Genomic DNA, 15,264 nt, shown 5'->3' with positions numbered 1-15,264 from the left:
TGAATATTAAAGAATAATGCTTAAAATATATACCTGTATACCAATCAGGCTTTCTACATCATCTTCAGATGAAGATTAAGACAATTACAAGAACTGAAAACAAAAATTTCTTGTTTTTCTGACAGTGAGAAAATGTAAGGAAAGGAAGGACAAATTGGAAATAGAAATATGAGACACTCAAATAGGAAGTTAAAGAGATGTAGTGTATGCACACAAAGGAGCACTTACACTGGTATGATAGAAAGAGAAAAAGCAATGGTGTTAATTACCTTAGGACAAGACAAATTATGGTTGCAGGTATTTTAGAAATAGGTAGCACATGGGGAGTCTTGATTCAGTATTAGTAGTAATTTCACAGGTGTGAAAAGTATTGAGAAAAAAATAAAAGGAAATTCAGAATCAAATTTCAGATATTCAGGCTGAAGTCACAATAGAAAAGACAAGACAGAAATGAATGTAAAGTCTGTTACAGGCTGGACAGGATGTCAAAGAAATGTGTAGAAAATAGCAATATTCAAAATTTTGAAGTTAATAGTTTCTCTCTATGACTTAGTATATCACATATATGCAAAATATCCTTTTTGCTATTTAATTTCTGGAAAATAAATATGTTTTGTGCTCTTCATAGTGAGTAGCCACCTGTGAGTTTTATCAGAGTTCCTATATTTATTGGCCCCACTTCTTCTTACCTGCCATAAAATACTTTGGTGATATCATATCTAACATGACATAACAAAATAGTTATACCAGAGTGAAAATTTATGTTCTTTAAAATGAGCTGACAATCTCCCTAGACCAATGAGTGTGTTGTTTACTCGTAAGATTTTCCAATTACTTAATGAATAAAATGTACAAAAATCCAAGTGGCACTAAATAATCAATAGAAGTAGCCTATAATGTTAAAGACAACTGTCTTTAATTAACTCCTGTATATGTATGCAAAGATTACTAGTGCTGCTTCTAACTAACTTATCTTGTCATATTTTGATCCTAATGTATAATGCTTCATTTTGTATTCTTGAGCAGGATAATAACAGTTTATAACAAAATTGTTTTGATATTTTGTGGAAACCACTGATCTCTTGAAATGTATTTTTGCTCTGTGCCACATTACTTAAGCTAATGGATGTAAGTGCCATCTGTTACAGACAAAACAAGGCTATCATCAATACATATGAGTTCACAGGTTTTAATTTTTTGAAAACTAAATCTGTTAAGCAACAAATTTGTTAAGTGCACTTTGTCAATATTATCCATCAAGGTAAGCAAGAAAGTTTGAATCATATCTGGATTTGATACTAAAAATGTCTTAAAATTACAAAGGGGCAGAATGGCTACCCAGTACTTACATTGTAGAGGTGAAATTTTGATAGAACCAAAAGAAAAATTTCAAAAAATCCTAACTCATGGAACTATTAGTTCCTTCTTCAGGGAGGAAAGAAAGATAGGATAGGAAAGATTAGAAAACAGTGGCAAATCGCTTAGATGCCAGAACATGAGAGAACCATCTATTGGGAGGACAGGGAACAACAAAGATGAAGAGGGAAATGTCAGAAAGGGTAGGAGGTCAGATATAACATACTGGTAAGCACAATACCAGCTTCAGACCAGATATGTAAAGACAAAGTGAGAAGCAAAAAGGATAGATAAAGAGAAATAAAATGAATAGTTACTTAAAAACTGGAAAAGAAGGTGGGAAAAACCCAAGGAAAGAGTGTTAGAGAGAGAGGATGTGAGAAGGTAAGAAGAGGAGAAGGTAATCGGAAAGAAATAAAGAAATTGATTGAGTAAATAAATAAATATGTTGAAAAATAATAATAAATTAGGAGAATGTTAATGGAGTTTATAAGTTTGGGGGGGGGGGGGGCTGTGGGAGGATCCAAATAGTCCATGTGTGTAGCAGACATTCAGGTCCTTTGAGTCATGCTACAGAGCACACTCAGAAACTGTAAACTGGATGTCACCAAGATGTACAGTTCTTCTATGTCCACTCATGTACTCAGCTAGTTTTCTAGGGGTCATCAATATTTTAGGCATATTCATTACCAAGTGTGTGACTGGTTTAAGCTGTACTCAGCACTGTAAAAATCCATCAAACTTCATGTGTTCCAACATATTCTTAAAACAAAGGATCTCCAACCTATAAAAATTCTGTGAGGTTCTTCAAACCATTCTGAAAATAATTGAAGAAACAACATGGATGTAAACTGTAATCATCTCTGTGCTGGACTGCTTCCAGTGGACCCACTCAGTGGCATGCGTGAGGAAAAGAAAATGAACTTACAAAATTATTTCATTCAATACACTAAAAAGTTCTCAATGTAACTGATGAGCTAGTCTGAAATAATGTTTATTTGTGATTTTTAGTATCTTTTATGTTCATTTGAGCACCAGCATTTTTCATAATTATATGAAGTGAAAATCGGTTTCTACATTATATAGAGAAATCATACAAAATTGCTACAACAGTATTTTATATCCTGAGTCTGATAATTGTGTTCTTCCTGAGGAGTGTCTCACAAGAACTAATACTTTTCCTAAGAGCCCATACACATACTGTATGATAAGGTCTTTGTGCCGTTCCTTTGTCTCCTGGGTAAATTGTCATGCTTTAGTTTCCTCATGTGGTGTCACTTACTTTCTATCCTTGGTGAGGATGAATAGCTTCCTGATAAAGGCAATCAAGGAACTGAGCAGTTTGAACTTGGCAGTGAATTAAAATCCAGCCTGTTTCCAAATATAAAATTCCTCCAAACATCATCCAAATTATCCATGAAATTGTATTTACATCATTATGCATGGTTTATTGAGACAACTGACTTATTAATTTTTCTCTGGTGATAAGGCAACAGTGAGTATGGTCAGACTCCATTCACTTATGATCTATGCAACTACAGTTGTCAGAACATAATCTTGACGAAAGACTCAAAAGCTCTCGAAAGAAATACTGCACTGGTGGAGAGTAAATTCCTTCTTTCAGCAAGTTAAGATGTCTGTCTGGAAACTTTCCTGCAACTGTAGGTTTCTCTCATTGGAGATTTCACTCTCTCTTTATCAGTTCTCTATACGAGGTGTGTTCATTCTCTATATGAGGTGTGTTCAAAAAGTATGGTGACTTTATATTTATATGAAAAAATATTTATTTATTCATCAATATTCATGTTGTTCCCTTCAAAGTAATCCCCTTCAGATACAATAGACTTGTTCCAATGCTTCTTCTAATACTTGAAGCACTTCTCATAAGCAGTTTTTGGTACACCCTTGTGTACTTCCAGCGATGCAGATTTTATTTTCTCAATCATTGAAAATCTTCATCCTTTTATAGGTCTCTTCAGTTTTGGGAACAGGAAAAAGGCACAGGGGGCCAAATCTGGTGAATATGGTGGCTGAGGCATGATTGTCATGTTGTTTTTCACCAAAAAATCTCTCACAAGCAATGATGAATGAGCAGGTGCATTGTCGTGATGCAAAAGCCATGTATTGTTTTTGCACAATTCCGGAAATTTTTTGCATGTTGCTTCTTGCAGAAGGAACATAACATTAAGGTAATACCCCTTATTGACCGTACAACCTTGAGGCAAAAATTAATGATGCACTGCACCACGGTAATTAAAAAAAAAAAAAAAAAAAAAAAAACAGTGAGCAAAACTTTGAAGTTTGATTACGTTTTGTCACCAGTTATGGCCCTTTTGAGCAAATCAGGATCATCATTGATGTCATTCAAGAGCTCCTGAGTGATGTTCATGCAATGGTTCTTCTGATCAAAATTGAGAAATTTTGGAACACATTACGGTGACACATGTCTTGTGCCCAAAACACCCAAAAAAATTGCATGACATGAGCTGACCCATATGCCAACATCCTCAGCTATTTCTATTATAGTAATTTGACAGTTTTCAAAACAATTTTCTTCACAGCTTTGACATTATCATCTGTTGTTGATGTGCTAGGATGCCCAGAGCGAGGTCCATCACTTGTGTCTTCTCAGCCATCTTGAAACAGCATGTACCACTTGTAAACATTTTTTTTTACTTAGAGCAGACTCACCATATACCACTGTCAACATCTCAAGTGCTTTAGAGCACTTGATTCCATTTTTCACACAAAATTTGATGCAAAATCTTTGCTCCATTTTTTATAATGACAGAAAATCGCTGAGCACACTAAAACATGTTTAACCCTTCTACCTCTCAAAAACAAATTAAGTACGCTGTACACTTGAAACTGTGAACATATGTTTGGGACATGGGTACCAACATAACAAAAAAAAGATTGATAATCGCCTGTACATTGGCCACGCAATTTGAAAAGTCACCTTCCTTTTTGAACAGCCCTCATACATTCACCTCTTCTAATATAATTATTTTATCTCCTTTTTTCATAAAATTTTCTTCAGTCTTGCAATTGTGCATTATTTTGTGAAGGAATAGACGTGTGTCACTAACATTAGATAGATCTGAGTTTTTTGTACATGCACTGTGTCATTCAGTATTTTACGCCTTCCCAGGGACTGCTCCTGTGAAAGTTTTTTGTAATTTATTGCTGATGTAAAGTATATTAAACACTCTCCAGGAAATTTTTAAAGATCTTTGTATAACATCCCATGACTTCAAACTGCCAGAGAGCATTATAGGCATGTCTGCTCAGGATTATATGTTTATCACACAGATATCAGCTATCCTGGGGTACAAACCTAGATTTTTGGGCAACTGAGATACTCAAGTATATCTCATGAGTTTCACATCTGTTCTGTTTAAAGAAAGTAAAATAATTCAGATAGATACTGGCTAGCTGAAGCATTTAGGCAGATAAGACAACTCAGTTGGCCAGATACTGGGTGCCAAAGGAAACTTATCAGGTTTTCAATTCTTGTCCACAACTGAGTAGGGTAGTATAATGATTAAGTCATAAGCATCATGTTGAAGACTAGCGTGGTGGAAATTCCTGATTAGCTATTTTAATTAAGGTTTTCCATAGCTTCCTTAACCACATCAATAAGACCATGGCTAATATCTTTCCGTACCATTGTCCAAATGATGTTATGCAAAGTTGCAATAAAAAACACAGCACTACTGTGATAAGCAATTTCTTAAACATAATTGGTTAGAATCTTGATTAGGGTCATTATCGTGAAAGAATAGTTGAAGGCCATAAGTCTGTAATGATCAGACCTTACACTAAGTCTTTTTTTTTCCTCCATAAAACAAAGACACAATTTAACAAAAGCAGTGACAGAAATTGTGACAGTTTCAAGTCACTGACCACCAAATTTAATGACTATTTCCTCACAAGTGCTGCAAACACTATCCCCAGTAATAAACTATGGAATAAAAATGCCTTAGTTTTACTGGTGCAGACACTGAATGTATCACCAGCACATATTACACAATCAAAAAAGTTTTGCATCATCTTGGTTCCGAGAGTTCTGGAGCCTGTACAGAAAACTGGAATAGAGTTCAACATAAACATCATTTTCCGCCCTTTTTATTGCTCATGAAAACCACACATTGCCTGTTGTACCACCATACAGTGAGACCTTCATAGGTGGTGGTCCAGACTGCTGTACACACCAGTACCTCTAATACCAGTAGCACGTCCTCTTGCATTGATGCATGCCTGTATTCGTCGTGGCATACTATCCACAAGTTCATCAAGGCACTGTTGGTCCAGATTGTCCAACTCCTCAATGGCAATTCAGCGTAGATCCCTCAGAATGGTTGGTGGGTCACATCGACCATAAACAGCCCTTTTCAATTCATCCCAGGCGAGTTCAACGGGGTTCGTGTCTGTAGAACATGCTGGCCACTCTAGTCGAGCGATGTCATTATCTTGAAGGAAGTCATTCACAAGATTTGCCCAATGGGGGGAGAATTGTCGTCCATGAAGATGAATGCATCGCTAATATGCTGTCGATATGGTTGCACTATCGGTTAGAGGATGGTATTCACGTATCGTACAGCCCTTATGGTGCCTTCCATGACTACCAGCAGCTTATGTTGGCCCCAAATAATGCCAGCAGGGAACCTCCACCTTCCTGCACTCACTGGATAGTGTGTCTAAGGCGTTCATCCTGACTGGGTTGCCTCCAAACAGGTCTCCGAAGATTGTCTGGTTGAAGACATATGTGACACTCATTGGTGAAGAGAACGTGATGCCAATCCTGAGCGGTCCACTCACCATGTTGTTGGGCCCATCTGTACTGCACTGCATGGTATCATGATTGTGAAGATGGACCTCACCATGGACGTTGGGAGTGAAGTTGCACATCATGTGGCCTATTGTGCACAGTTTGAGTTGTAACACAATGTTCTGTGGCTGCACAAAAAGCATTATTCAACAGGGTGGCGTTGCTGTCAGGGTTCCTCTGAGCCATAATCCATTGGTAGCGGTCGTCCACTGCAGTAGTAGCGCTTGGGTGGCCTGAACAAGGCATGTCATCAACAGTTACTGTCTCTCTGTATCTCCTCCATATCCAAATAACATCGCTTTGGTTCACTCCAAGATTCCTGGACACTTCCCTTGTTGAAATCCCTTCCTGGCACAAAGTAACAATGTGGGCAGGATCAAACTGCTGTATTGACAATCTAGGCATGGTTGAACTACAGACAACATGAGCCGTGTACCTCCTTCCTATGGAATGACTGGAACTGATTGGCTGTCAGGAGAGAAGTAAAAAGACTGGGTGCGATGGTGGAATGAGGGCTGTGTAGTGTTGCAATGGGAACAGGGATGGGGCTGGATGGGTGAGAACAGTGACTAAAGAAAGCTGAGGCTAGGAGGGTTACGGGAACATAGGATATACTGCAGGGAGACTTTCCACCTGCGCCATTCAGGAAAGCTGGTGTTGGTGGGAAGGATCCATATGGCAAAAAGGCTGTGAAGCAGTCACTGAAATGAAAGATGTTGCGTTGGGTGGCGTGCTCAGCAACAGGGTGGTCCTCTTGTTTCTTGGCCACAGTTTGTTGGTGAGCATTCACGCAGACAGACAGCTTGTTGGTCATTGTGCCCACATAGAATGCAGCACAGGGGTTGCAGCTTAGCTTGTAGATTAAATGACTGGTTTCACAGGTAGCCCTGCCTTTGATGGGATAGGTGATGTATGAGAATGGACTGGAATAGGTGGTGGTGGGAGGATGTATGGGACAAGTTTTGCATCTAGGTAGAGATGTGAGCCATGAGATAAGGGATTGGGAGAGGGGGTTGTGTAGGTTTGGATAAGAATATTGTGTAAATTTGGTGGATGGTGGAATACCACTGTGGGAAGGTTGGGAATGATAGTGGGCAGGACATTTCTCATTTCAGGACATGATAAGAGGTAGTCGAAACCCTGATGGAGAATGTAATTCAGTTTCTCACTACCGAATGATACTGAATTACGAGAGGAATGCCCCTTTGTGGCCAAACAGTGAGACTTTAGGAGGTGGCAGTAGACTGGAAAGATAAGGCATGGGAGATTTGTTTTTGTGTGAGGTTGGAAGGATAATTGCGGTCTGTGAAGGCTTCAGTGAGACCCTCGCTATATTTTGAGAGGGGCTGTTTGTAGCTGCAAATTTGATGACCATGCTGGCTAGGCTGCATGGTAGGGACTTCTTGGTATGGAATGGGTGGCGGCTGTCAAAGTGGAGGTATTGCTAGTGGTTAGTAGGTTTGATTTCGACAGAGGTGCTGATGTAACCGTCTCTGAGGTGGAGGTCAACACTGGGTTGAATAGGGCCAGGTGAAGCAAATGGGGGAGAAGCTGTTGAGGTTCTGGAGGAATGTGGATAGGGTGCCCTAACCCTCGATCCAGATCACAAAGATGTCATTAGTGAATCTGAACCACGTAAGGGGTTTAGGATTTTTGGTGTTTAGGAAGGATTCCTCCAGATGGCCCATGAATAGGTTGGCATAGGATGGTGCCATGCAGGTCCCCATAGCCGTACCCCAGATTTGTTTGTAGGTAACACCTTCAAAGGAGATGTAATTGTGGGTGAGGATATAGTTGGTCATGATGACTAGGAAGGAGGTTGTTGGTATAGAATCAGTTGGGCGCTGAGAAAGGTAGTGTTCAATAGCGGTAAGGCTATGGGCATTAGGGATGTTAGGGTAAAGGGAGTTGGCATCAATAGTGATGAGGTACCATGTGGTAAAGGGACAGTAACTGTGGAGAGTTGGTGGAGGACATGGTAGGTATCTTTTATATGGGAGAGTAAGTTCTGGGTAATAGGTTGAAGGTGTTGGTATGTGAGAGCAGAGATTCTCTTAGTGGAGGCACAGTAACCGGCCACAATGGGGCATCCTGGGTGGTTGGATTTATGGACTTTAGGAAGCATGTAGAAGGTAGAAGTGCAGAGAATGATAGGGGTGAGCAGAGAGATGGACTCCACAGAGAGGTTCTGGGATGGACCTAAGGATTTGAGGAGTTACTGGAGATCCTGCTGGATTTCTGGAATGGGGTCACCATGGCAAGGTTTGTAGGTGGACGTATCTGACAACTGGCAGAGTCCTTCTGCCAGGTAATCCCCGTAGCTCAAAACAGCAGTGGTGGAGCCTCCGTCCGCAGGTATAAGGTTCGGATCATTTTTCAGATGGTGGACTGCAGTTCTTCTGCAGATGTCAGGTTAGTTTGCATGCTGAGGGATTTGGGGAATGATGGTGAGGCAAAGTTTGAGGTTAAGAAATTCTGGAAAGTTAACTGGGGGGTGGTTTGGGGGCAGTGGGGTGGATCACAGTTGGATGGAGGAGTGAACTGAGTCAGACAGGGTTAAACATTGGTCTTTTGTTGAGTCTGATTGGTACAGTTGGTGGCAAAAAAGTGTTTCCACTGTAGGGACCAGAAGAAGGAGATAAGGTCTTTACCAAGTCTTGCATGATTGAATTTGGGAATGGGGCAAAAGATGAGACCTTTGGAAAGGATTGATATTTCTGTTGGGGCTAAGGCTTCTGGAGGAAAGTCTCATGACTGTGTTTCGGGTCTGTTTAGGCTCTGGATTCTGTGTGGTGGTGGGAGGGAGTTTTGGAGGGTGGGGTAACTGTAGAAAGGCTGTGAGATAATGTTTGTCGGCTATGAGGAGACGTGCGGGACGTTTGGAGGTTGTTGTAGAGGTGGTGAACAGTGGTACTCCAAAGTGGGAGCAGAAAGTTAGCAGGGTGCAGAGTTTTTTGACGTGGCATTGTAAGTAAATAAAGTAAATTGTAAGTAAACAAAGTAAATAAATGAAGTGTTTGTTTAGAAGAAGTGAGCAGTGAGAATATTGTGTAAAGCAGAAGCCTTTTTTATGATCCTGTAATTCTTACACTCACTCCCCAATACATTTACTCCTTAATGGTTTTTGTTGCTGATAATAAGAAATCAGTTTCAACTGAACTGTAATGTATACAGTCACAATACATGTCACAAAAATAATTTTCATATTAACTTGCTTCCTTGTCCAGGGTTCAGAATGGAGTTGTGTACTCTGCTGGTAAGACATTCAACAAGCTCCTGTCTAACATAAAGTGAGAATTTGGGAATTCTTACCAGTTCAAAAGAAAATTAAAACCATATCTCATATTTCTACAAGTTGTCTAAATATCTAGATTCAGGGAATCAAAATTTCTGTTAGTTACATGTTAAGTAGCAGTATTAACAAAGTTGAAAGACAAGTAATAATGTACTATAAATAGCATTCAGGATATATAGATGTAAAATAATTCGGTAATCATGTAATTGTTAAGCTATTAACAGCACGTAAACATCAGCTTTTTTTTTTTTTTTCAAAGTAGCAGCTTTCATACTAATTTACTTCATTAAATTTAGACAGCACAACCCTGAACATAATTAAGCAGTGTAGTGACAGTTTGTTGTTAATACACTAAATAGATTAAGTTCCTATGATGTCTTTGACTACCCACATCCTTGTAGGTCCTCCTCCTTGATGGGATCTATAGAATATGATGACTGAATTAATTAATTAATTATAACAACTTGATAATGCAGCTGCCCAAATCCAAGAACCAATCAAGTCAAATAAAGCACAATAGCAATGGAGTTGTGTCTTTTATCACTACTATCATCCTATAGATGTGAACTGGCTCTTGATCAGAACATGAAAAAAAAGAAGATATGAGGCATGTCAGGAAAATAAGTAACATTTCATTCCTCCATCACTTCAACACTAGTGTTACAGTTGCACACATTCGCACTTGTCTCTCTGGTTCACTGTCTTTCCACTGATGCCACCACAGCCAGACTGTGTTGCGTTTACATGCTTAAGACAATCTCCGAGCCAGCTTACTGTGATGTGCATTATGTAATACAGTCTTTGAATGCAAAACAGCTGATTAGATTAGATTTACTTTCATTCCAATTGATTCGTAGTGAGAAGGTCCTCCAGGATGTAGAACATGTCAGAAAAACAATAATACATGACAAATATTTACAACTGAAACAAATAAGCTAATGTTTCTTCTACAGGTCTCAAGTGGAATTATCATCTTTTTTTAATGAACACATGTGCACTATTCTTCAATGAAGTAGTAGGAGTTGGCCACCAATAACTCCTTTAGACTTCTCTTAGACTGAATTTCATTGGTTGTTAAGCTTTTTATGGCTGCTGGCAATGTTTGTTCCTGAATAATACAATGCACCCCTTTTAGTACAAGAGTAAGTGATTTTATTTCTGGTATTGATTTCATGAATTGAACTGTTGGTTTGAAAAAGTGATATACCTTTTAATGACAAATTTCATTAAAGAATAAATATATTGGGAACCAGTAGTTAGTATCCCTAGTTCCCTAAACAGGCTTCTGCAGGATGTTCTTCAGTTCACTCTACATATAACTCTTATTGCTCATTTTTGTGCCTGGAAAACTTTAGCTTGGCTTCATGAATTACCCCAAAAAAAAAATCCCATTTGACATTGTGGAATGAAAGTAAGCATAGTATGCCAGCTTTTTCATTTTTATATCCCCTATGTCTGACACAATTCACATTTCAAATAGAAATTTGTTAAGATGCTTCAGCAGTTCTGTGGTGTGCTCCTGCCAGTTGAATTCATTCTATCTATCTATATCCGAATCCCACTCCGGCCACTGCTGGGTGTGGGTGCTGACGAGTCCTCTCCATTTGGCTCGGTCCTCCCACCACTTTTCTTCCTCCACTTGCTGCCCGGTCACACCTCTCCTTTTTACAGATATTCTCACTCCCATTTTCCACTGTGTTCTTGGGTGCCCTCCAGGTCTTTTTCCATCCATCTTTAGTTCTTCCATAATTTTGGGGAGTCTCTGCCCCTGCATCCTTTTAACATGCCCATATCATCTTAATCTCTTTTTTTCAATTTCTTCTCTCATACTTTCTAATCTGTACATTCCTTACTCTGTCCATTCTTGTTTTTCCCTTAACTGCTCTGAGAAATTTCATTTCCCCTGCTTGCAGTCTGCTCCAGTCCCTTTCTGTCATTGTCCATGTTTCTCCACCATAGGTGACAATAGGGAAGTAACAATTCTTATACACAAGGAGTTTTGCTTTTTCTGAAACTTCCTTATTCCAAATCAGGTGTTTTATTGTTTGGTAGAAATTGCCTCCCTTCTGTAACCTCCTATTAATTTCGTTAGTTATTCTTCCATCCCTAGATATTTCACTCCCTAAATAAGTGAAACTTTCTACCACTTTCAAGGTAATATTTCCATTGATTCCTTTCTCTCTTCCAAATACCATTACTTCACTCTTATCTTTATTTATTTTTAATCCATACCTTTTCATTATTTCCTCCCACGCATCAAGCTGTAACTGTACATCTACCTCTTTATCACCCCACATTACCATATCATCTGCAAAAATCATCTTTTTGTCTTTTTCTTTTACTGCCCTGTTCATTCCCTCCATCATAACATTAAAATGTGCAGGAGATAGAATACTTCCTTGCTTAAGTCCTTGTCTTATTTCAAAGCATTCAGAGTGCCCCAATGGTGTTCTCATTCTACAATTGTGTCCTCTGTACATTGTCTTTATTACATTAATGTAACCATCGTCTACATCTATCTTCTTCATTTCTTCCCAGAGTCTTCCCTGTTAATTGAGTCATATGCCTTTTTTACATCTATAAAAACCATTATCATCCTTTTATTATACTCCCAACTTTTTTCCACCAATTGACAGATAGAAAATATCAGGTCGATCTGCTTCTTCCTTTCCTAAACCCATGCTGTTCTTACTCAGCTCCTTTTCTATCTTTTCACTTATTCAATTTAGTAAAATTCTCTCAAAAATCTTGGCTGTATGACTCATAAGGGTTATTCCTCTATAGTTTTTACAAATTCTTTTATTGCCTTTCTTGAAGATGGGAACAATGTCTCCTGTTCTCCAATCATCAGGTATTGTACTATTTCTCCACACGCTTGATAGTACTCTATACAGCCACTGCATTCCCACTGGACCTGCTGCTCTTATCATGTCCACTGATACTTATCAGGTCCAGGGGCTTTCCCCCCATTCATCTCCTTCACAGCTTTTTCCATTTCTTCCCATGTAATTTGTCCTAATTCTGCTTCCCAACTTCTCTCAATTTCTCCATTCTTTGTTGTTTCCTCATGTACCTGCTCCTCAGCATTTAACAGTTTCTTAAAATGTTCTTTCCAGAGATCTTTTATATTCTCTGGATCTTCAATCACAGTACCGTCCTCTGTTTCCATCTTTACTGGTACTTCAGAAGCCTTCCTTTTATTTTTCATCATTTTATAGAACATTTTCTTATTGCTCTTCACATCTTCTTCAAGTTTTTTTTTTGTAAACTCTTCCCATGCCTTTTTCTTTGCTGTTTCCACTATTTCTTTGTACTTCTTCTTTTCCTCTATATATCTCTTATGGTCTTCGTCATTTTTAGTTTTCCACCACTTTCTCCATGCTCCATTTTTTCTTCAAACTGCTTGGATTGTGGTATCATCCCACCAACTTGTCTGTCTTACTTTTCCCTTTCCAGATGTTCTACCAATACTTTTTGTGCTGAATTTATTATCAAGCTGTAATCCCAAGAATTTAACACAGTCCACTTCTTCTATCTGCTTGTCATCATACGTTAGGCACATACTCGCGGGACACCCCTTACAAGTTCTGAACTGCATGTAGTGTGTTTTTTCAAAGTTTAGTGACAAATAATTGGCTAGGAACCAGTGGTTAATGTCCACAAATATTTTACTAGCCAATCTTTCTCAGACTACACTTGATTTGCTACTTATTGCAATGTTCTCATCGGCAAACAAAACAAACTGGCATCTGGTAATGTAACTGATGGAAGGTCATTGATACACACAAGAAAAAGTAAGGATCATAAGATGGAACCTTGTGGAACCCCACATATAATTAGTTCCCAGTTGGATGATGCCTGATATCTTAATACATGTTTCTTTCCTAATAACACCCTTTGTTTCCTGCCAGAGATACAAGATTTGAATCATTTGCAGCACTTCCTGTTACACCATAATATTCTAATTTACTTAAAAGAATATTGTGATTTACACAGTCAAATGCCTTTGCCAGATCACAAAATATACCAGTTGCCTGCAATGTTTTGTCTAAAGAATTAAGTACATTTTCACTGTAAGTGTAGATAGCCTTCTCAATATCAGAACCCTTTAGAAATCTGTACTGAGACTTTGACAGTATGTTATTTATGATAAGATGGATATCAAGCCGATTGTACATTACCTTTTCTAAAATTTTTGAGAATGTGGGCAAAAGTGAAATTGGACAGAATTTTGATGTTATTTCTTTATCTCCCTTCTTAAACAGTGGCTTAACTTCAGCATATTTCAACCATTCAGGAAATATTCCACTGAAATTCATTGTAAACTTTTACAGATTTATGACAGAAATGTAAAGACTGATGGAATGGTGAGAAAGTGGGCGAGGCAGTTCAATGATGGGTGAACCAATGTTCATGACGAATCATGGAGTGCATGATCTTCTGTTACGGTATCAGTGATGTTTTGATTCAGAAAGTGAATGAGAAATTTCATGAAAGCAGATGGTTCACAATAAGAATGCCTTGTGATGAGTTTCCACAAATTTCAAAAACTGTTTCGCATGAGATTGTCACAAATCATTTAAATTTTTGCAAATTGTGTTCCCGTTGGGTTCCAGAAATACTTATAGGTGTCTACAAAGCAAGGGTTTGCAGTGCTTTGACATTTCTTAACCAATACAGACATGAAGGAGATGAATTCTTAAACAGAATAGTGATTGATGATGAAACTTGGGTTTGACATGTCATTCCAGAATCAAAATTGATGGAGTGGAGGAACTCATGATCCTCCAAAAAACAAAATTCAAAACAACATTATCAGCACTGTGTTCTTGGACATACAGGGCATTCTGCTTGTTCAGTTCCTTCCCACGCATGAAACCGTTAATGTGGTATGATAATAAAAAATATCAAGAAAACTTTGGCATGCAATTCAGAACAAAAGGTGTGGAATACTCAGTCAAGACATTGTGTTATTTCATGACAATGCTTGTCCCCATTCTACTGGTCTCACTTGGAACCTTATTCAACAATTAGGTTGGGAACATTTTAATCACTCGCCACAATCTCCCATAGTCTGAAAACAACTTGTTCTTGAACTTGAAGCATGATTTTGGAGGAAGGTGCTTTGACAGCAATGGCAATGTAAAAAACATTGTTTAGCAGCGGCTTTCTTCACCGGCGGCACCTTCCTATCAAGAGGACATAGAGGAGTTGGTTCCCCGCTGTGACCTATGTCTGAACAATGGTGGCAACTATGCAGAAAAGTAGTTTAAGAAATACTCTTTCTTGTAAAAGTAAATTTTGGTTTGAAACAAAAAGTCTTTATGCATTTTTTCCCGCAAAATGATACTTACTTTCTGGACATACCTTGTATTAATGCTAAGCTCCAACTCCTTCAGCACTATTAAAGTGTTAATTTATAATCTTCCTCTGTTTTTCTACAAGGAAGCTACAGATATGTAGAAGATATTATTTGTTATAAAGTACTTACATTTTGGTACGTAAGTGTACTGACAATTATTGGTGCTAAGAATCCTGGAGTAGCACTAACCATGTTGCTTATGCCATACGTTACACCTAAAAAGCAGAGTACAGAGAAATTATCGTGCCATATTTGACTCCATCACAATTGCAAAAATTAATCTGATTGAAATAATAAAACATAAACCTGAAATAATAAAACATAAACCAAGTTATAATAGTTGAATGCAATTACCAATGTATAAGTACTTCGTCTGAAAGAGAGATAGATCTATAGATAACTATGGATGTATGTGGGAAA

General features: G+C 38.3%; 1 protein-coding gene across 2 annotated transcripts in view; it reads right to left on the bottom strand.

Moving 5' to 3' along the window:
• LOC126455670 (sialin-like) overlaps positions 1 to 15,264 on the bottom strand; it is a 159,432-nt gene that overhangs the window by 23,410 nt on the left and 120,758 nt on the right. For both annotated transcript variants that reach the window (XM_050091441.1, XM_050091440.1), the window contains exon 9: positions 14,974 to 15,059. In XM_050091441.1, the coding sequence (XP_049947398.1) occupies positions 14,974 to 15,059 (86 nt within the window). The remainder of the gene's footprint in view (positions 1 to 14,973; positions 15,060 to 15,264) is intronic.

This window comes from Schistocerca serialis, chromosome 2 (genome assembly GCF_023864345.2).
Source record: "Schistocerca serialis cubense isolate TAMUIC-IGC-003099 chromosome 2, iqSchSeri2.2, whole genome shotgun sequence".
NCBI classification, from domain to species: domain Eukaryota; kingdom Metazoa; phylum Arthropoda; class Insecta; order Orthoptera; family Acrididae; genus Schistocerca; species Schistocerca serialis.
Note: the sequence above shows the minus strand (reverse complement) of the source record. Positions and strands in the feature narration are given on the sequence as shown.